The sequence below is a fragment of the Marmota marmota genome, unplaced genomic scaffold, assembly GCF_001458135.2.
Source record: "Marmota marmota marmota unplaced genomic scaffold, marMar, whole genome shotgun sequence".
Classification (NCBI taxonomy): domain Eukaryota; kingdom Metazoa; phylum Chordata; class Mammalia; order Rodentia; family Sciuridae; genus Marmota; species Marmota marmota.
Window position 1 is genome coordinate 18,030,574 of NW_026000019.1, and position 24,328 is coordinate 18,054,901.

Here is a 24,328-nt window from a genome sequence, read left to right on the forward strand (position 1 = left end):
TATATATATATATATATATATATATATATGTGTGTGTGTGTGTGTGTGTGTGTGTGTGTGTGTTGGCAATGTAGCAAAAAAATTGACAACCTGGAACAATGTTATATCTCAATGAAATAATAAGACAAATATCTTCTGAAAGCAAGTTAAATAAGAACATACTAGAGAACGACCTGGTCAAATATAAGGAGTATGTATGGGTTACATTTTAATTTTATGTTTTTTAAAGTAAGTACATTATGATATTAATATTAAGGTAGATTTAATATTAAAATTTCTTTGCTTTGTGTTGATACCAGGGGCTGAACCCAGAGGCACTTAACCACTAAGCCACATCCCCAGGCCATTTTATTGTTTTGAGACAAGGTCTCAGTAAGTTGCTTAGGGCCTCACTAAATTGCTGAGGATAGGTTTGAATTGAAATCCTCATATCTCAGCCTCCTGAGCTGCTGGGATTATAGGTGTTCGCCACCACACAGAGCAAAATTTATTTTAACAAGTTAATATTAACTATATAAATATAAAATTTTCAGTAAGAAAAATAAACTTTTACCATCTTCCTAGCAATTCTCCCCAAGAGTACAGAATCTTCTCAGGACAATCCTTAGACACATCACCTGTTCCACTCGAGAGTTCATTATCACTCTCTGGAAAAAAAAAAAAAAAAAAAAAAAAAAACACACAAAATCAAAACCAACAAACATTGCATTATGTATTACAGTAGTAGATATTTATATACTATAAAACAAGAAGCACAACTAAGTATCTAATAAAAAAGTCAAACAATATTGTAAAAATTACACTAAAACTTTATTAATGTAATCTATCTTTAGTGCACAAATATTTTCAAAAAAATTATGTAATTCTCATCCATATTTACATAGTATGAAACTGAAAATATTTATAATAAATAGCTTTATCGAAAGACAGCAATCTTTTAAAAGTTTATGGGGTGTCAGCAAGATGGCAGAGTAAGAAGTCTTGGGCCCCCTTCCTCCCTACAGAAGACAATGATCCATAGCCTAGAAAACCCCAACACCTGGAAATAAGCCTGAGACACCTATGTTACACAGAACTGAACAAATCAAATTAGAAAGGAAAGAGGAACGGTATCACTGTGATTGTCCCACCCTTTCCCTCTTTCCCATGTGGGCATATCTACAGATAGAGAGGAGTTTCCTGGGTTTACAACTTCTACAGGAGGAAAAAGAACCAGAAGCAGTCATCCAGTTTCCCTAGCATTCCCAGATGCTTCTCAGGGGACCCATTCCAGTTCAGTTCAATGAGGAGAAATACCATGGCTTTATCTCCCAAGGGATTGGGTGGAAACAAAGAGTGCACAACTGCTGGTGGCATATTTATGTTCCTGCCAACTACAGCACACAATCAGAGACAATGGCCAACCTCAAGGCAAACCTGCAAGATAAAGCTAGTCACCTTCAGAAGAACACTGAGAAAAATAATCTGTCTTAAACCCCTGGACTGCTCGTCTCCACATCTAGCCTGAGAATCACCCTGATAATACTGCCCTAGCAGGGAATCTCCTACCTTTATGGATTTCAAAGAAGCAAAGGGGCTAAAATGGCTTGACCCAAGAGGGCAAATAGCTGGTTCACATAGTCAAACTGCCTATCCAATAACCCCATCCAGGAAGGGAGACTCCAACCTCCACTGATCTCAGAGAAGAAAGGAGCTATACTAGCTTGGCCTAGGGGGGAAGCAGTGGCAGAATTCAGCCAAAATTTTACCCAGTCAGGGAGACTTCCACCTCTGTGCTTTTTGGAAAAACACAAGGGCTAGAACTGCTTGATCCAGGAAGTCCAACAGCAACTCAGCTCAGCCAAAAGCCCATCTCACAGCTCCCACCCCCTCCAAGACAGGGGAGCTATGTTCAATCATGTATTTCTAAGGAACATAGTATTGGGTCCCATTTGTTCAAAACAGCAATTCTATCCAACCTCAGTGCACAACTAACACACCTGCCAACTGTAGATCCCAAATAGCATAGGAATACATTTTGTGATCAGCCTAACAAGAAACAATAACAATACCCAGCCAATTAGTCCAACTGATAGCAGAGCCCGCTAGTAGTTCTATCCAATATCCAATCAAAAGCATGGGGTGAGCCAACTGAAGAACTCATATCAAGCTCCACATGCCTAGGGTCATCACCAGATGGACCTATCCAAAATCACAGACTAGAGTAAACAGCAAAGTTGTATCCCTGCCAATGAGCACATGTAAAGGTCAGAAGAAGGACTGTCTTGTCAAATGTGTGAACAACCATGCAAGGACAGGAGGATTATGAAAAATCAGGGAATAATGACACCTCCAAAAGAAACTGATAAAGCTCCAATAATAGAACTCAAATAAATGGAAACCTATGGAATGACCAACAAAGAATTCAGAATAGTCCTCATTTAGAACAAATTTTAAAAATTAATTGTTAAAAAACAAAGTCCACTAAACTACAAGAAAACACAGATAGAAAATTTAATTAAACTTGGAAACAATACATGAAAAAAGCAAGAATACTGCCACACACACACACCAAAAGAAAAAAAAAAAAAACCAGAAATCCTAAAAATGAAGAATACAATCACTGAACTAAAAAAAAAAAAAAATCAACAGAAAGCTTCAATAGCAGAATCTATTAAGCAGAACAATCGGTGAGATGGAAGATAGAACATTTGAAATTATTCAGAGAAGCAAAAAGATAAAAGAGTGAAAAGGAACAACAACAAAAAAAAACTATAAGAATTATGAGACATCATCAAGAGACCAAACCTTCATATAAAAGGAGAAAAGCTCCAGAAAAAAGCAAAAGAAGGCATATTTGAAGAAATTATGATTGACGACACCTCTAATGTGGGGATAGATATAGGTACAGGAAGGACAGAGTTTTCCAGTCAAATTCAACCCAAAATGAAGTATACCAAGAAATAAAATACACAAACTATCCAAACTCAAAGAGAAAATTCTGAAAGCAGCAAGAGATAAGCAACAATACATGGGATGGGGGGATTAATGAGGAGATATCATATACAAAGGAATGTTAATATAAATATCATTGAATTTCTCGGCTGACAATCTAGCATAGCATGGAATGATATATTCAAAGTATTGAAGGAAAAAATAAACATCTAACAAAAATACTTGATATAGAAAAGCTATACTTCAGAAATAAAGGAAAGAAAAAGATTTTTCCAAACAAAACCCAGGGGACTATGTAATCATCAGACCTGCTTTATCAGAAATGCTAAAGAGAGTTCTTCAAACCACATTTACAGCAATGAACAGATCATCCAGACAAAAAGTCAACAAGGAAATACTGGACTTTAACTACACTCAGGAACAAATGGATTCAGCAGACATGCAGAACACACCTTCCAACAACTGCAGCATTCATATTCTTCTCAACTGCATATGGAACATTCTCCAGGACAGATCATATTTTAGACCACAAGACGAGGCTTTAAGAAAATTAAAATCATACCACTTTTACTTATGATTATGATATAAAACTAGAAATCATACAGGAGGAAATTTAGAAAATTTATAAATACATGGAAATTAAACAACACACTCCCAAACAACCAATGCATCAATGAAGAAATTAAAAGGGAAATTTAAGTTTTTCTTGAGAAGAATGAAAGTGGAAATACAGCATACCAAAACCTATAGGATATAGCAAAAACAGTTATAAGAGGAAAGATTACAGCAAAAAATGCCTACATCAAAAACAGAAGAGAAAACATTCAAATATATAAAATCAGAATAAAAAAGGAGACATCAAACCTGATACAAACAAAATTCAAAGGATCCTAAGAAACCGTTATGAGAAATTCTATACCAATAAATTGCATAACTTAGAAGAAATGGACTGATTACTCGACACATAAAAAGAATCAAGAATAAATTCAGAAGAAATAGAAAATCTGATCAGATCAACAATGACTTGGTAACAAAGTCTCCCAACAAAGAAAAGGCCAGGACCTGGTGGCTTCACTAATAAATTATACCAAACATTTAGAGAAGAATTCCTCTAAATGAGTTCTACTCAAACTATTTTTAAAATTTGAAGAGGAGGGAAGTCTTCCAAACTCCTTCTATGAAGCGAGAATTATTCTGGCTTTTTTTTTTTTAACTGTTAGAATAAAAAAATTAAGAAAAATTACAGGATATAAAATCAAAACCAAACAAGAACATTATAAGGAAAAAAAAACAGATCTACAGATCAACTTCCTTGATAGATATAGATATAAAAACCTTAACAAAATACTAGCAAATCAGATTCAACAGTACATGGCAATGGTGTGTAACATTTCTGTCTGGAAGTAGACTAGCCAAGCACAGACAGCAGTTGTCGGCAGTCTGGGTACAGTAACATGCCTCAGCCTTCCTTCTCATGGTATGAGCTTTACTTCCCTGGTTCACGGATCTCAGGGATATTTGAAGAAATTATGATTGAAGACACCTCTAATGTGGGGATAGATATAGGTACAGGAAGGACAGAGTTTTCCAGTCAAATTCAACCCAAAATGAAGTGTACCAAGAAATAAAATACACAAAGGTAATTGTGTTCCTCTGATAGATCCAGTCTTTAGTTATAAAGCTTCAATAGCAGAATCTATTAAGATTCATTCACCATACCCAGTGAAATTCATCCCAACAAAGAAAAGCCCAGGACGGGTGGCTTCACTGATAAATTATACCAAACATTTAGAGAAGAATTCCTCTAAATGAGTTCTACTCAAACTGAGTTGTGTATGTTAAGTCATACAGGGATGACTTTACATACAAAAATTAATAAATGTGATAGCCCACATTAACAGAATGAAGGACAAACACAATGTGATCATTCCAACAAATGCAAAAAAAAAAAAAAAGCATTTGACAAGATTTAACACATTAAACCATCCATATATTAGGTATAAGAGAAATAAATGTACCCCAACACAATAAAGGCCATATATGGCATTACACAGCTAACATCACACTCAACAAAGAAAAGTTCAAAGCTTTTTCTGATCTTGAAAAAGAAAAGGATGCCAGCATTCTACACTTCTGTTCAACATAGTACTGGAAGTCCTAGCCAAAACAACTAGGCAAATGAAGGGGGAAAGCATACAAAAGCCAGGAGCAATGATACACACCTACAATCTCAGCTACTCAGAAGCCTGCTGTAGGAGGCTCATGTCAGCCTGGGCAACACAGTGAGAACCATTTCCTTTCTTTCTTTCATTTCTTTTTCTTTTTTTAAGAAGAAAGGCAGATAAATGGGAAAGGAAGAAGTGAAATTATCCCTGTTTACAGATGACATGATCTTAAAGGTTAAAAAAAAACAAAACTGGAGTCTTAGGGTTTTTTAACAGTTCGAATGAAAAAATTAAGAAAAATCACAGGATATAAAATCAACATACAAAAATCAATAGAAATCAGGAAGAAGACAATACCAGTTATAATATCTACAAAAAATAAAATACTTAGGAATAAATTTAACCAAGGAGGCAAAAGATCTATATTCACTGAAAATTATAAAACATAGATGAAAGAAATTGAAGAAGATACAAATAAATGGAAATACATCCCATACTCAGGATTGGAGAAATCAACATTGTTAAAATGTCCATATTATGCAAAGTAATCTACATATTTAATGCAATTGCTACAACACATACCAATGGCATTCTTCACATAAATAGAAAAAAAATTCTAAAATTCTTATGGACCCACAAAAGACCCCAAATAACCAAAGCAACCTTGAGAAAAAAGAATAAAACTGACTATCTGACTTCACATTACCTGACTTCAATATATGCTATAAAGCTACAGTAACCAAAACAGCATGGGGCATAAAAACGGATGCATAGCCCAATGAAATGGGCTATTCATTTTGAGGGAACCCAAAAATGAATCCATGCATTTACAGCCAAGGGATTTTCAACATGCCAAGAATACAAAAAAAGAGAAAAGATTAGTATTTTCAATAAATATTGCTGAGAAAATTGTTCATCCATATGCAGAAGAATAAGCTGAAACTCTTTCATCATATACAAACATCAAGTTAAAAGGGATTAAAGACTTAAAGGAACGTGACCCCTTGCCTCATTTGAATAGCTTCTCCTCAGTAAAAGGGGTCAGTGCGTGCTGTCGCTCTCTCTCTTCCTATAGACCCTTAAGGTCAGAGGAACCATCACAGCGACCCCAAAGAAAAAGGGAAAAAAAAAAAGACTTAAACGTAAGACCCCAAATGTAAAACCACAAGAAGAAAAAAGGGGAAATACTCCATGACATTGAACTAGGCAGGGATTTTTTTCATAGTATCCAAAAGAACAGGAAACAAAAAGCAAAAATGGACAAAAGAGACTACATCAAACTAAAAAGTTTTTGTGTGGCAAAGGAAACAATCAAGAGTGAAAGAAAACCTTTAGAACTCGAGAAAATATTTCAAACTATGTAACTGACAAGGGTTAATGTCCTGAATATACAATGAATACAAACAACTCAACAGTAAAAACAAAAACAGCAATCTGATTTTAAAATAGCAGAAAGACCAGAATACACAATTCTTAAAAGAAAACAAATAGCCAGTGAGTATATGAAAAAAGCAAATCAAAACTAAAATGAAATATTAACTTCCCCTAATTAGAATGACTATTATCAATAGGACACACACACATACAAAGAGAGAAAAATAAAAACCAAAGCTTGCATGATGCAAAGAAAGGGGAACTCCCATACACTAATGGTAGGAATGCAAATTAGTATAGCCACTATGAAAACTGGTTTGGAAGTTCATCAAAAAATTAAAAATGTAGCCATGCAGCTATCTCCTCAAAGAATTATTTTGCTGAATTCCCAGTCTAAAAGTAGATGCAAAATCACTATACCAATGGAATAATTTAAATTATCTAAATGGAACATTTGTTCCTCGTGTTTTTCTTTATTTTTTTTATTTTTTGTAGTTATAGATGGAAAGAATGCCTTTATTTTATTTGTTTACTTTTATGTGGTGCTGAGGATTGAACCCAGTGCCTCATGCATGCTAGGGAAGCTCTCCACCACTGAGCCATAGCCCCAGCCCTGTTTTTCGTGATTATTATTTGTTATCTCTCCCCCAGTAAGAAGCAGAGAGAATTTAATTATCTGGTTATGCCAAGAGTCTTCAAGATCACTCTGAAGGCTCAGTGATTCACTAGGCAGGCTTATAGGATTCAGCTCATTGCCATACACACACCTAGGATTTGTTACAGTGAAAAGACACAGCAAAATTGTCAGCAAAGAGAGAGATACAAGCAGCAAGGTCCAGAAGAAACCAGGCATAAGCCTCCAAGAGTCCTCTCCCAAGAGTCACACAGGACACACTGAATTCCCTCAACATCAGAATGTGGCATGTGTGAAACACTGTCTACCAGGAACGTTCACTGCAGAATCAGTGTTTGTGGTTTCTATCAGGGTGGTCACGTAAGTACCCTCTCCCTAGCATATACCCAAATTCCAGACTCTGAGAAGGAAAACAGTTATCTGATACAAGACATATTGTTAGCACAAACCTTTTAAGTACAGTTAGTCAATCTCATCAACTAAAAAAAGATGGGAACCCCCCAAATATAAGTTCTCTAAAACCAGCCAACAGCCAACTTCACAAGTAGGCTTTTCTAAAAATAGAAGTTTGAAGCTTGCTATGTTAATTCTTTTCTGAACCCTTATTCACTACTATGTCACCTATTCTAATTTCAACTAATAGATCTGTAATACAAAAATATGTTATTCTTCTCTGAATCTAACATTTTTTAATAAATGACAGCGGAATGCATTACAATTCTTATTACACGTATACAGCACAATTTTTCATATCTCTGGTTGTATATAAAGTATGTTAACACCAATTTGTGTCTTCATACACATACTTTGGATAATGATGTCTATCATATTCCACCATCCTTGCTAATCCTCTGCCCCCCTGAATCTAACATATCAAAAAGATTTTCATTCTTAACTGTTTTCTTAAGATTTGCCACATATGAGGCAATGGAAACCCAAAAAAGAACAAAATACCATCTGCCCTTTATGAACTCATACTCTAGAAGGAGAAAGATTTGAATAAACAAAGACAGTAGAGTATGTGTTTTAAAAATTATTATAATTATGTGTTCAAAGAATCAAAAGAGCAAGATGGTGGGAACACCTGAGTTTTGAGCAGAGATCTAAATGATCAGCAAAGGGCTGCTCTCATGGTTCTGAGGAAAGTACCTGCTAAACAAGGACCAACACCTGCAATAGCACTGTGAAAGACTTACCTGAGGAGAAATTCTAAGTATCTAGCATATACTAGGCATTCATTAAATAGTAGCTAATACAACATCATGTTTTTAGTGTACTAAGAAACTGACAATGTAAGAGATTAGATATAATTGCCAATACTACTAGTATATTTTTATCTTATTTGTACTTACCCTTATTTATGTCCTTACTTATAAAAAGAATATGAGGCATAAGTTAAAAATAAAAAAGGCCAGGCACAGTGATGTGAGTTGTAGTCCTAAGTACTTGGAGGCAAAGTGGGAGGATTGCTTACACTTAGAGCTCAAGGCCAGCCTGAGCAACACAGTGAAACCCCCTTTCAAAAAAAAAGAAAAAAAAAACATTTCAATTAATAAAAGAATTTCAAAAAGTAGCTAAAAGTAAATTGAAGCCAAAATCAATAAATTCATTATTCACTCATTCAAATATTTACTAAGCACTCATTGAATAGTGAAGCTTCAAAAGGTAAAATGTACATATTTCCTGCTCTTGAGGAATCTGTTCTATGATATCCTGGAACTAGAAGCAGTAAAGTCAAGGGTTGGGTTGAGGTGGGATGCAAAAGATATACCTCCGCAAAAATGTGCAACACTCATCAGGAAAGTTTAAAATTGAGCTTTAAACTACTCCAAAAATAAGGTAAAGAAAAAAAATTTTACACTTGTACATACAACTCTCACTGATAAAAGTTTTTTTAAAAATGTGAGCAAGTCTTAACACCTTATACCTAACTACTTGGAAGTCATTTTTGCCACATCTGTGAACATTTTTTTTTTTTTGAGAGAGAGAGAGAGAGTTTTTTAATATTTATTTTTTAGTTTTGGGTGGACACAACATCTTTATTTTATTTTATGTGGTGCTGAGGATCGAACCCAGCACCCCGTGCATGCCAGGCAAGCGCGTTACCGCTTGAGCCACCTCCCCAGCCCAACATGTTATTTTTAATACCCTTGATTAAAGCAGAGGATACCATATTAGTATGGCATCAAAGACCCTCCCTGACCTCTGTGTTCCTCTGATCTCACTGTCTTTCTCTCTCCACCCTTCCAGGTGAACTACACGTGTTTTACTGCACATACAATGTTATTTCCTATCACCCAAAGTTTCCCTCTGCCTGGAAGGTCTCCCTTACCTTAGCATACAAATACTTCCAGCTAAGTAATGTGCATTAATCAAAACTAAGTGCAAAGGCTTAACTTACAAAAACCTTCCCTGAATCCCAGGCCAACCCAGGTTCTTCTCAGTCAGTTCACCTGGTATCCTGTTCATCCAGTATTACTGCCTTTACTCTATTTTGTTAAAAATACCTATTTGTGGGTCTATTTCTATAAGAGTCATATCTCTATCTATTGTGTCCATAGCACTTAGCAGAGTAGAGGCTGTCCACTACTACAAGTTTGATAAAACCTGTGTGTCACAGATGGCTTGCAAATGAGGTGAACTGATTAAGGAATCACTTTCTAGAATAAGTCATTAATGTTTCCTTTAGAAGGACTGTCCTGATTATCAATTTTCTCCTTTTTTTCACAGAACATATACTGTAGAACCCCTCAAAACTGAGCTCATTAGCAAGTACCAAAATGTACTGGGAGTCAGCACTGTGAATAAGAGATCTGTTTGCTCTAAACATTTCTTAGATGTATTGGGTGGCAGAAATGAAACTGCATTACAAAAATCAAAGATCCTTCCATGTATTCATGCTTGGATCAAGGCCATAGAACCTTTACATCAGTAATCCATAATCAATGATTCTCAAATTTTTCTATCTCTATTTTATTTATATATGTAACTTATTTGAATGAATAGCATTTTTCAATGATCAACTGGGGATACAAAATTTGGAGGTAACAAGGTATTACTGATAATTACTATTCTACATACATTACTTCAACTGAAAAAGATCACAAAGAATCTCAGATATTAATCATTTTATGAATGTACTTATAACTTAAAATACATTTTCTTTACTGAAAAAAATGTGATAAAGTTTAGCATAACAAGTGGCCTCTTATGAAGATCAGACACTTCATTAAATTCAAACCACAACCTGTACTTCTGCTCCTTTGCTCTAAACTATGGAGGAATGAAATGAGGATCTGCCATATCATTCCATAATAAAGACTTATTGTTCTACCTTCACAAAATACCATTGTCCTTACAAGAAAAGTAGTGAGAGTAGAACCCAAAATTTCTTAAGCTAAATTTGAGAGTTTTAATTCCTTATCTGGACAGCATTACCATTATAATTATTGAACAGAAATCTTACTTTGGGAATGATCATAGGCACATAGCCCTCAACTTAACTTCTGGAATTCAACTATCTTTCTTCATGTATCTGTGCTTCCAATACCTTGCATTCGTTTTATACCCATTTCTTTCCATCTCTAGACTGCAAAACTTCTTGAAGATATGAAGTACATCTTACACATTTAATACAGCACCTTGCTACACAAGGCACCCTCTAACTGAATGTGGTTAGAAGAAAGGAATCTGGAAAGGAAGGGTAAGAAGAACAAAGCAAAGCTGTAAAAATGGTGGAAGCAAGAAAGAGAAAACTAGCAGTGGAGAGTCATCAAGATTACAGAAGAGAAGTGATTACAAAGACTACTAATAAGCAGATTATGATCAGGCAATTCTGAAGAGATAAGAAAAATTTAAAATGCTTATTTCTTTATAAAGTTTGGGGTTTTATACAAAACAGATAGGGCAAATTTACCCTCTACCTAGTATCAAACTTTAGTATTATTGTTAAAATACTACTAAAAATTTTTAATGTACTCAAAGGGGTCCTGTTTAGAAATTTTAAAAACTGTTTCCCTGGCTCTATTTACATTGTAATGAAAATCTCAACAGTGTAGCCCTTACACTGACATAAATTCTACAAATATTTACTCCAAACCCTATAATAAAGCCAGAGTGATATTATTAGCATCAAATTTTCAGAAAGTTCAGCGCTCTTCCCACATTTCTAAGGGATCAGTGTCACTCAACTCCTGATGCCATATTCAAATCATTAGAACACCACTTTGCCCTGGTGTGACAAGAGCCATAATTTCTCCATCAGAACAATTAACTTCCCTCCTTCTAGATACCAACTGCTGCTAAAAAGAATGACATATGAATTACCTTCATAATCTTTCTGCAAATAGTTAATAATTCCTTAATCTGGTTCCAGCTAAATAAGGCAGTTAACTCCTTATGAAACATAATTATAAAATGTAATCGGGATCCTAGATTCCAGTCCTGACACTTTCACATAATTTTTTTAAATATTTATTTTGTAGTTGTAGTTGGACAAAAATACCTTTATTTTATTTATTTATTTTTATGTGGTTCTGAGGATAGAACCCAGGGCTTCGCACATGCTAGGCAAGCACTCTGCTGAGCCACAGCCCCGCCCTTTCACATAATTTTTTGGCGGGGACGAGGTAGTCCTGAGGATTGAACCCAGGGCCTTATACATGCTAGGCAAGCAGAAAAGCATTCTACCACTGAGCTACATCCCCAGCCACTTAGAGTCTCAGTTTCCAGAACTACAAATAAGATCATTCAGTGTAATTAAATTCAAGGAACATATATTGAGTAAATTATGTGTGCAAATACATAATGCCTCAGTTACTGTCAGGCTCTGAATTTAAAATATTTTAATGACTTGAGGTTACTGACATTTCCCTGACTCTGCTAAATTGTATAAGGAGAACCCAGACAACCAGCACTCTCCTCCTCAGAGTTTTTCCTCCCTCAGACATTACAACCCTAAGCCCATCCATACACATGTTCTTGGAAGCAGCAACTGCTATCAGCAATTTCTACCTGCACCTCACACTCCAGCAGGAGGTTAATAAACAAGGGAAATCTGCCTGAAATGGAGACAGCACCTGAGAAAAAAGGGGAGGGAGACAGAAGCAAGACCTAAGGTTTTAACAAGAAAAATACTCACAAATGATGTGACACATGCAAGGCACTTAACCTTACAAAGCTTTAATTTTCTTTCCTGAAAAATGGACAAGATGCCACCTTAGAGGACTGGTGAGAGAAGTAAATGAATAATTTACAAAGTGTTTCATGCATATTTTCCATTATCATCTAAAAAGTGGAATTAACTGCTCTGTGAATTAGTCACTCGATCTGTTTCCACAGTGTAATCACCAGATTTTTAGAGGAGTCTACTTCAAGAGAAGGCCAGCAATAGATGACTCTAAGATCACTTTTAACTCAGATTCACTAAAAATAAGCAGTTGAATCACCATCACCATGGTGTACGAATGATCATATCAATGTTATCACTATAATCGTTTAGTCTAAATTCTAAATCACTGAATTGGCAGCAAAAGAGGCTAAGTAAGGTGCCAGCCAAGCACTCTTCGACTCCTGGCTACTTCTGAAGTGGACTCTGCATAAATTGGACCTTCTGCTACTAGTGATGGGAGTAAAAGTCCAGAGATGATCTCACTTGACACTTTGCAGAACAGATATAAAATAGAAATATAAAATAATCCCAGGCATTTGGAAATGCTCAGTAACAATTAACTATGACAGACTACTGTCCCTAGGGACCACCACAAAAATAAGTTTTAAGGACAACATGCTTTTAGGGACCCTATACACCTTAGCAAGGCTGATAAAGTATAGTGTCTTTAGCTTTCACTAGAGACAAGTCTTCAGAACATTTAATTTTCTAGGTCAGCTGAAGCATGATTAAGATGTGTTAATCTAACAAAAAAAAATTTATTTATTGTCAACATACCAAGCAAAGCTTGACCCAGTCCAGAATGAAGCAGGCACAAGTGACCAACAGACATAGTACTAGTAAAGCCAGCACTCAATAACATTTGGGGGGAAGGAAAACTTCTAGGGGAAGGCAAAAATCCCCTCCTCAAGTATGATGGATTATTTCTGGGCTTCCTAGTAGTTTTTATCTGTATATCCATGGTATACAACGTTGTATCCATGCTGATAAACACCAAAAGAAGTGGATGTGAGAGGAGAAAAGAATGGCTTCTAGTGGCTCTCTTCCTGCACTAGTATAAAGGTAATGCTCAGCCTCTTTTCCTAACTTCTCTTTAGATTAATATGCAGAGAGGTTTATATACCAAATCACATTTTTAACTCAAGTGAAGGTATTATCAATTACTTAATCTGATAGGAATTTTTTTAAAAAATTTTTATTAGTTATTGATGAACTTTTATTTTTTTTTGTTTGTTTATATGTGGTGCCGAGAACCAAATCCAGTGCCTCAAACATGCTAGACAAGTACTCTACTACTGAGCCACTATCCCAGCTCCAGGAAGAGCAGGGGTTTTTGGTTTTTGTTTTTTTTAATATTTATTTTTTAGTTGTAGTTAGACAATACCTTTATTTATTTATTTATTTTTATGTGGTGCTTGAGGATGGAACCCAGTGCCTTATACATGCTAGGTGAGCGCTCTACCGCTGAGCCACAACCCCAGCCTGAGGAAGAGCAGTTCTTAATGAAGTTCAACAGTCACCTAAAGATTGATAATATCTACTGTGAAAATATGAGGGGAAAAAGTATTCAGATACTCTACTGAGAGGGGCATAAATTGGCACTCTTTGCAGGAGATATTTGGTACTACCTTTAAAAAAACAGATTGTGCACATCATTACAATTCTACTTCCAGAATCTATGGTTATGCTTCACAATACATGTGCAACTACCATGCTTTACAACAATATTTTTACATTTGAAATAGCAAAAAAGAAAAGTAGAAAATTTATAAACTCTCAAAAGAGAAATGGAGAAAGAAATTATGTTATATCCACGTTACAGAACACTATGCAATTAAAGAATGAGAAATGGTTTAATGTAGCATATCATAAGACTGCTTCATGAGAAAAACAAGTTGTCAAACAGGATATATAGAATGCCCTATTTGGAAAAGGATATATTAACTGCTTTTAACATAACTCTTTCACAAGTATTATAACTGGTGGGCAGGGGAAGGAGATGGTCCACTTTACATTTGTTTTATTTGAAGTTCTTAAGCAATAAAAAAGAAAATTCCCCCAAATTTTTGCTTTCTAAGAAATGCAAGGCTTGATTTCTAAGATGCTTATCTTCCCAAATCATAATCAGTACCTAGTTTTACAAAGACAATTTTATAGTAGTTCTGCTAATTTCATATTTCAAAGATTTAATTAAGTTCATCATTTTCTCAGTCAAAAACTAACATTAATTCAAAGATCCATTTTAGTTGATTCTTGTACTTGGAAAACTTAAAATGACAAGCATCAACAATAATGCTAGGGGAAAATAGAACTTGCTATTATAAATCTATCTCAGAGAAAATCCACCAATAGATTTTTCTATTACACTTGCTTCACCATTTGTCAGAAACTATTTTAAGAAATCTAGCTTGCTTCTTACTAATTCCTTCTTTCTTGCCATAAGACAAATGACTTAAAATATGGTTGACAACATGTAACAACATACAATTACGACCATTGTGAAAACATATTCTTGCATCCCATTTTTTCTGGATGCTGGATCTAACCAAGCTTTTCAAATACTTACTAAACTGCTCAGGAAAATAAAACTGCACATCAAAAACTAAATAGGAAAAAATTAAAAATAAAAGCATGGACCGGGGTTGTGGCTCCGTGGCAGAGCACTTGCTTCACACATTGGGTTCAGTCCTCAGCACCACATAAAAATAAGTAAACAAAATATATTGTGACCACCCACAACTAAAAAAAAAATTAAATAAAATAAAATAAGGTCATATTTCTTTTAAAAACTACACAACCATTAGCTAGCTTCAATGACTCTTCAAGTTCAAAATTCAGCTATCCTATCAAAGAAAGACATTTACAGGATTATATTTAGTCTTCCAATGTTCAAATAGGTACCAGTATGTAACTTTCTTTAGATATGAATATTTTATAGGTAGATTCGTGAGATTTCTGTCCATTTGAACACATTTCAGTTAAACAAAATAAAACAAAGATCCAGGTATAGCACGTGTCTAGCATGTGTGAGGTACTGGGTTCAATTCTCAGCACTGCTTGTAATAAATAAATTAAATAAAGGTCCATCAACAACTAATAAAAATATTTTTTTAAATAAAATTAAACAAAGATCCTCAGGTCATGAGATAATTACTTTACTTTGAAAAAAATTACAAGAATAAAATTTTATTTTAACTTAAACTTTAGAAATAAAAGATTTTCCCCTAATTCCCATTTATTCTATTAATTAACTAGAAGAAAGAGATTTTACTTTAATTAAAAATCTCAGGGGCTGGGGCTGTGGCTCAAGTGGTAGCGCGCTCGCCTGGCATGCGTGCGGCCCAGGTTCGATCCTCAGCACCACATACAAACAAAGATGTTGTGTCCGCCGAGAACTAAAAAAAATAAATAAATATTAAAAAAAAATTATAAAAAAAAATCTCAGTTAAGTTCAAATTTCAGAGGTTTCCAGTAAAAATCTTTGACATAATGTTACCTCTGAATATTGTCAACAGAAACATGTGATCAGATTTTCTCCATCCAAATTTGATTTAGCCCAAGTCCTTATACGATATCAAATAACTATAACATTCGCTATATCCAAATGTTAAATTTAGCCTGCCTCCTATTTCTCATATTTTCTCTTATCCCTCCATCCTGTTCTATAATGTTTACACAAAGTGTTGATAAGGAAATCACAAAGCCAGCAGTGTGACAATGTCTCTAAAATAAATTATAAGTTAATTTTAATCTCTTTTAAGAAACAGTTTCAGATATTAAAACAAAGAAAAGAAGCATATTAAAGCAGAGAAGCTACATTAATTGGCATAAAGAAGAACTTAGGGGTTGAGAAGGGAGGCATTTATCAGATTTAAGTTAGAAAATGGTGGACAGCTGCATGCAAATTATCTGACATAAAAATAGCATTAATTAAGAAAGAAGCAGGGATATCTTTCTATTGGATACTGGTTAATATGAAGTTAATTTCCTAACTAACTTCTGAAATGAAATATTCTGAGCAAATTAGAAAGAGAAACACATTCACTTAATTCTTGACAATGTCTCTTTACATTAATAGTGTCTTGTCATCATTTCAGAAAATGTAAATAATATATCTACAAAGTACTAAATGAACTGAATGTTCACCAGTATGAACATAAAAACACAAAAAAGAAAGAAAAAAAAAAAAAAAGAACACCAAGAAGAAAAACCAAACCTTCAAAAGTTCAATAAATAGATAGGGCATTTAAAAATTCCTTATTTCTTTTTTAAAAGGCTACAGGTACAAAAGGTCACAACTCACCCATTCATTCACAATCTTAAACTTGCTATAAACTTAAAACTTAGACTTCATAAAATGTGTCTGCATTTTTTAAATATTTGGATAAAACTGCCTTCGTAACTGATTTATTTATCAAAGATTCTATACAGTATGTATTAATAACACTGATTACCAATCCTCTGTGAAACAGCTTACAAACAATATAAAAAAAATTTGTGGTCTTAAACTGTCTTTTTAATCAAATTACCCATTTATGAAAGGTTGAACTATACATTTGAACCTTACCAAACTGCTTACAGTACTTTTGTAGTCATGAATATTAACAAATTACTTAGTTCCCCTTAAATAAACAGGAAAAATGAGCACTAGCAACCACACCTACATGATGCAACATCAACCTCAGCACACTTTTTCTCTTGCTATTTCTCATATTTCCTTCCAAATACATTTTTATTGAGAACAAAGTTAATTAATGAAAATTTGAGTGTTGCACTTAAAATTGGTTCAAAATGAAAAAAATCTTTTATTTTTTCAATACTTTATACAAGAAATACACTAAAACTTTAACATGCTGTCCACAGTAAAAAGTTTTATAAGAACATTTCATTTTGGAGCACTAATGCAAAGATTATGTAACAAAATATAATCAGAAATAACATCAACTATAAAGTGGTTCCATATTATGTATACAAAAGAAAGCATAGTGATAACAGTACACCTTACAAACTGTTCAGAATTATATAAAACATAACTAAAGCTGTGCTGCAAATGTGCTGCAACTACTGGGCTCAGTCAACTTTTTCTGTAAAGAGACAAACAGTAAATGTTTTTGGGTTCTATCAATTTTTTTATTCTTTTTTGTTTTTGTTTTTGTATTTTAGTACTGGGGACTGAACTCAGGGGTACTCTACCATTGAACTAAAGTCCCAGCCCTTCTTATTTTTCAAATTTTGCAACAGGGTCTCCCTAAGTTACCCAAGCTGGACTCAAACTTGTGATCCTTCTGCCCCAGCCTCCTGAGTTGCTGGGATATGGCCGGCTGCCTACCTGCCTGCCTTTTTCATTTGTTCCTTCCTTCCTTCCTCCCTCCCTTTCTCCCTCCTTCCCTCTCTCTCTATTTTCTTGAGGTCATTCTGTGGTTGTTGTTGTTATTTCAACCTTCAAAATGCACAAACCATTCTTAGCTCAGAAGCCATAGTTTGCCAATCTCAAAGCCCTTTCACAGTAATTACTCATTTTTATTTGCTTCAAAAATATTAAAGATGAAAAACATCTTTTCAAGTACCCATACATTTTCCAAAGGAGCAATTAATTTCATTAAAACAGAGAGTATGCTTATAGCACTGGAAAATATGGGACTATGTATTTTACAATTTGAATATAAATCATTTGTACACAGTAAACATATTAGAATCAGTTTTGATTTCATCAAATTCAAGATTCTTATCACTTAAAAGAAATAAAATATTAGATTCCAGTGAATTTTCCACTCCCTAAAAACATAGGATAATAACTCTCCAGGGACAAAAATACTGCTACAGGAATTGATTAAAATATATTCTATGGGAGACCAACCTTGCATGTGACTGAGTCACACTCCTCGGCTAGGTGCTGAGGCGCTCAGTCACAGAAATGTGGCAGAGCTTTTCCCACCCTTCTTGGGTTCGAGAGAGTCAGTGTCTCCTGCATGGGTGTGTCTTGCTACAGCCCATGGGTAAAGCTATGCTCACCTGTTCCTTTATAATATTACCCCTTGCCCTGTTTAGGATAGAATCTTCCATGGAAGTGTTTTGTGTGTGTCCCCTTCTCTTACTGTGCCCTTGGGTGTGGCCTACCCTGGTGTCAGTCAACCTGCTGACAGTGGACATCATGAAGATAGACTCAGCCCCCTGAAACCTGACCCTTTGCCTCATTTGAATAGCTTCTCCTCAATAAAAGGGGTCAGCACATGCTATTGCTGTCTCTCTTCCTGCAGACCTTTAAGGTCAGAGGAGCCATCACAGCGACCCCAAAGAAAAAGGTATTTGTGTCTCTTGTGTGGTTATTTTGCACAGCCCAGTCAGCCCAGTTCAACTGGAGTAAACCCTGAGCCTTTTAGTCTCTAGAACAGAAACCCAGCAATATTCTTTGTCAAGTCCTGAGGAACCAAGAGGACAACCTCAGAAGCAAGATTTGAGTGACAATCTTTCTCTGTAAGATCTTGATGAAAAAATAAAGCATACAAAATTCATCTCTAGAAATACTCTAGCATTTGAAATGCTTTTTATTTAGAATAGTAGTAAAAATGAAAATAAAGGAAATAAATGATCAGAGAATTCCAAACCAGAGAATTCCTTGGACTTTTCTAAACACTTTAACCAGTTTGAATTGGTTGAAACACATGGACACATTATTACCACTGGTACTCAAAGTCTCTGGTAAGCAATTCTCACAAAGATGAGAAGAAAGGGGGAAAAATAAAGATGGTATCAATTTCAAGGAAAAGGAGAAAAGATCTAAGCAAACTGCTTGTTTGGGCTGCAGAAACAAATCAGCTTACTACAAAGTGGAGACTACTTTCTGAGAAGGCCATTCATGTGAACACTCAGGATGAAGCTGAGCACCCCTCTTCATTGAGCAGCTTACACTGGATACTTAGGTACTGTCAAAGAGCTGGTGGCACACGGGGCAATGTTCATGCAGTAACTGTAGAAAGCTGGACAGCCTGTGACAGTGCCTATAAGTGGAACAACACCTGAGTGGCTTCTTTCCTACTTCAGTATGATGTAGAAATCAGTGCTTAATAGAGTCCTCTTGATCCCCTTCACCTTGCTGCTAGGAACAAAGACAGCCAAGATATCCTGCAACAACTCTTTATGAACCATTGCATCAAACCAGGTCTGAAGAATAATACCACCAGGAGACCAGTATCCATCACTATCTCTTTCAAATTGTGGAAAGCTGTACAAATTCTTTCACCTCAGTCTTAATGGTTCTAACAATTTTTTTTTAAGTTTCTAAATACCAGTGCTTCCTTTATGTAAGATGTAAAATATTCCCACAATACAAAGTTGACATCAAAAGTTTTACTAAAATAAAATAGAGATCCATCAACATATAAAAAAAAAAAGTTTTACTACTAATTCAGTGGTACTCATTATAATGTTCTTCCATGTCAACTGCCTGATCTTGAAGTCAAAATGTATTTGAGAGTTGTTTGAATATATCTTTAATTGGTTTCATGGAGTTTATGATTTTTATGAAAATTTTACCTTATCTTTACTTAAAATTTTGACACGGGTAGAACAGAAAGTAAAGATATTTTTGCTGTTGATCCAAGAGAGCATATGTTTAAATATTCTGTATCACAGATCTCTGTTGAGTGGTATATTGACATATATTTCTATGAAATGAGGTAACTCCAAATTTAATTTAAAAGTTTTAAATATACTGGTACAACTTGGCTGTCTTCTCTACATTACCATACGTAGTTGCTTTTACTTTAAACTAGAAAAGCTAATATTTTTGTGACTTCAATATTTGTAAGTTAAAAAAAATAAAATAACCTATATCTTTGTTTTTTATAACATAAACCATTTTGAAAAGCAATTGGCTAGGTGGTTAGTCCATGAATGCTATATTCTGTCACCCTTACCATGATTCACACAATCCTGTGGACAGTCCTATCTCCCTCTGCTTAACTTGCATGATCCTTGAGCTTGTGGTGACTCAAGATGACCTCTGAGTGGAGCAGACAGCTAAGCACTGGACTGAGAGAGGGTAACACTTCTGCTCTCCTACTGGGTTTACCTGTTTGACCCTGCTGGCATGGCCTCTGCTCATAGTCTCTCAAGTTCACCAGAAATCTTGATTTTCCAAAGTCCTCAGTGTATTCAAACCACTCTAAGGGCAAAAAGATGGGTAAGGAATTCTAAGAGAAGAGTGATGGTGATTAGAACCACCAAGTGGCTCAGGATTTTAAAAACAAAAACTGTGTAAATAGTGACCAAAATATATTTTTTTTTTTCAAAAAAAAATAAAGCACAAGTTTGGACCAAAACAAAAATTTAAAAATAAAACATGCTTTGTCAAACTGAAAGGTCAATTAGTCCTTAAAATGATGTTAAGAATTTTTACTGATAAAAGACATACAACACAGAAATTTAATGTACTTTCTTTGAATGCCGTAGATTTTCACTCTTTGAGTTTAACCTTGCTATTTTGTATTTTTAACTTTTTAAAAGACAGTTCAGGGGAGGGAACTAATATTAAACACCTGGGTTCACTCTCAGACATCCAGTGGTTAAACCAGTTGTTTTTTTGAAACACCTGTGATTAACTGTAGGCAAAGCAGTCAAGAGCCCAAGTGGTACTCCTCATTGATCTCACAGCATTTGGAATCTAAATCACATATTGGACACTTGAGATTTGGGTCAAATGCGATGGACACTGTGACGTTTCCTAGTGTTCCTTAACTTCTAAAGTGGTTTAAAATGTTTATTCCTTCCTAAATGTAAACACCCTGGAAGGAATATTTTGTCATCTTTCAAAATCCAACATAGTCAGGATCAAAATACAGTAGGTACACCAATGTTTGCTGAATGAATTAAATTAATTCATACACAAAAATGCCCTCATCTAGGGCAAGCTAACCCAACACTGAGCCTTTGAATGTGGCAATTAAAGACAGGTGTGACTTGGTCACCTTTTCCTATCAGTTATTCCCCTAAATCAGCCATTTTCTATTTCCAAAGGCAATGCCCTAATCCAGGCTCTGTCTCCTCAAAATGGACTTATCCCTCACAGCTTCTTCAGTTCTTAACTGCACTTACTCCCAGTTCAGTCTTCTAACTCCAGCCTTTGCTCACCACGCCCAGCTCCAACCTCTTGATCAACCTTCAAGGATCCACACAATGGATCCCACACTGTTCAGTGTCTCCAAGGGGCCCTCTGCCACCTGCTGTCAGCCTCCTCTGCAGCATCACACTGCCTCACAGCCATTCTTCAGATTCTGCTTGCATCTGAATCAGATCTCAACCCACCAAAACCTTACAACAAATAAAACACTAGATTCCAGTGCATTTTTCACAACTAAAAAGACATGCATCATAAAAACTCACCAGGCACAAAAATATTGCTGTGGGAACTGATTAAAATACATTCTTGTTTTCACAAATGTCAAAATGCTGTCTTTTCTATTTTCCCCTGAGATCTCCTGCTAGCCTTGAAGAAGCAAGCCACCATAAGCCCTAAACTGTAAGGAAATTAATTCTGCCAAAATCACAATGGATATGAAAAGGACTCCACACCTTTAAAGAGACCAGAACCCTGGTCAGATCTAAAAATTAGGGCTTCATTTTTTTTTTATTGGTTCTTCATAAAATCTCATGGTCATGCATGTGCACATTTACAGTGTGAGAAGCACTTCTTTAGCAAGTGCCTGCACACCTAAGTGCTAGATGATTACCTTTTCAAAAAAAAAAAAAAAAAAGATTCATTTCTTTTTTACATCTTTTATCTTGTTTTTTATTTGAATAATTGTAATTTACAAACCTGTTTCTGTTCCAAAGCCACTCGTGACTACCTTCTCTTTAAAGGGATTTTGGATTTAAAAATTACAAGAAAATAAACCTGTGAGTTTTAGACTATTTGCTCTCTGGCCATGAAAAGTGGTACTAGTCAACTGAATCACTTGAGCCCAAGGAGAAGTTTGGTTAAGAATTCCTTTTACCAGTCCAAATACAAAACAACAACAAGAAAAATGTAGATTATGATACACCTAAAAGGTATAGTCAAGTGTTAAGCTCACATAATGGTACTATGAACCTGGACGTTTACAATTATGTGGGCTTGTGTCTTAAAGGAAAGCATACTGTCTTTCCCATTTGTTGCTCTCAAAGAGCTTCCTATAGCTTCCTATCCTTGTTATGAGTAACTAGATGCAAGTATGAGGTCAACAAACAAAATAACAGCTTAAAATTCACATGAAAAAATACCAAGTGTACTTGAGTTTCAACAGGACAGTAATTTAGAACATGTGGGACTGTCTAACAGAGACAGGCTAATTTTAAAATAATCCCTATAATGTTGCACTAATGGACTTAACTTTCTGCTAAGATTCCTACCATACAAATTAATACCCTTTAACCCACTTTATTTTTTGAACAGTATTTGAAAAATATGCAAAGATACCTTAATTCATTTTACTTTAGATCTTTTCCAGAAAATTAAGAGCAATTTTCATCATTTCAAATCTGTGTTCCCTTTTTAGCTAAATTATAGGCTAAGGTAAGACAATTTAGAATGACTTGAACTTCCACTTGCCTTGACAGGCAAATTGAAGAAAATAATTAAATAAAAGAATACTCCAATTCCCCCCAGCAGGAAAACATTTCTATGCCACCTCCAGTTCTAACTTTTGATGTTTGCGTTGACAGAAATGTCAATTACAGAACTAATAATAAAGTGTATTGAAAATGTATGAACGCCTATCCATAAAAGAAAAGAAACTATTACTTCCTACTCTGTGATTTTTGTAGCTTTTTTTACACAGGCGATGGCTAATAGATCTTTCAAAAGAAAAAGTGACATCTCAAATAGTGAGAAAATGTCAAGATCAGAAATGAAAAAAAATTAGTGAAAAACAGAAATTTGATGAGTGGCTCATATTTGGACTGTATAAGAATGAGAAATGAAAATTTTTATGTATGTTATTCATATTTTCAAATAAACTCTAGAAATATTATCTGTCTTTAAATCTTCTGCAGTATTGAATAATACTGAAGCATTATGAAAACTATTCGTTGCTTATTATTCATTAATCATTATTTGCTCATTCATTTAGTATTATTCCTAGTAATTACTAAAAGGCAAGAAATCACTGAGAAGTTAGCAGTCAAGAAAAGATGGGGAAGGGGAAATCATGCAGCTACCTGCAAAGACAAGAGAGCAAGGCAACAGGAACAGTATGTGCAACAACCCAGACACAAGAGTGCACCTGGTGGGTCTACAGAACAGCAGAAGAATGAGCAGGAGGAAATGAGGTGAGAAAGGTAAAAATTAAAATTAAAGGCAAGAGTGTGTATATCTTTGTGAATCAAGGTTAAAAAAATAACTTTGGCTAAATGACATGAGAAGTAATAGCATCTGACAAATTTCAAAAGGATGGATGGTTGGTGTGGTAAAGAGGCAAGGGCGAAAGGCAGGAAACCAGTTTGGAGGTATTAGAATAACTGACAACAGAAATGACAGGGCCAGGCTGAGGTTGGATTCTAGATTTCTACATTTGGAGCCCAAGAGCTACCACTTGATGACAATGAAAGATTGAAAACCTGATTAAGGGATAATCAGGCTTCAATCATTAACTAAACCTGGAATCAAGTTTTTCTTTATTCAATAAAAAAGCAGCAAAACCATTTAGGAGGTAGAATTCTGGAAATGTATCTCCACTGTTTATGTGCAAGGCCTCATGTCCATCATGAAGATATGACTAACTGGGGCCCTCTCTGCTCTCTCCTTAGTGTGTGCAGTCTTGCACTTTCAGAAAGCTTTCCAAAATACCAGATATGTGGAAGAGTTTATGAAGATCCACTCATTCTTCAGAACTCCTTTTAAAATCCGGGCCAATCTATGGCTTTCCCAACAAGAATTATAATCCCCTGTAACCCACAACCCTGGCTCTCTCATTCCCTTGCTACAAAAATCACTGTTTCTAATAATGCTCCAGAAATCACTCTGCTCCAAATCAAGTGAGCCCCAACCAGTAGCAAAAGCAAAGCTACTGGTTTTCA

The 24,328-nt window shown here is 35.1% G+C and overlaps 1 protein-coding gene and 1 pseudogene across 11 annotated transcripts in view; one reads left to right on the forward strand and one right to left on the reverse strand.

Annotated features, from left to right (window-relative positions):
• The window catches only part of Rabgap1l (RAB GTPase activating protein 1 like), a 592,157-nt gene that overhangs the window by 425,330 nt on the left and 142,499 nt on the right, over window positions 1-24,328 (reverse strand). For all 11 annotated transcript variants that reach the window (XM_048810001.1, XM_048810002.1, XM_048810004.1 and 8 more), the window contains one exon: window positions 554-647. In XM_048810001.1, coding sequence (XP_048665958.1) covers window positions 554-647 — 94 coding nt within the window. The remainder of the gene's footprint in view (window positions 1-553; window positions 648-24,328) is intronic.
• LOC107147192 lies at window positions 18,270-19,660 on the forward strand (annotated as a pseudogene).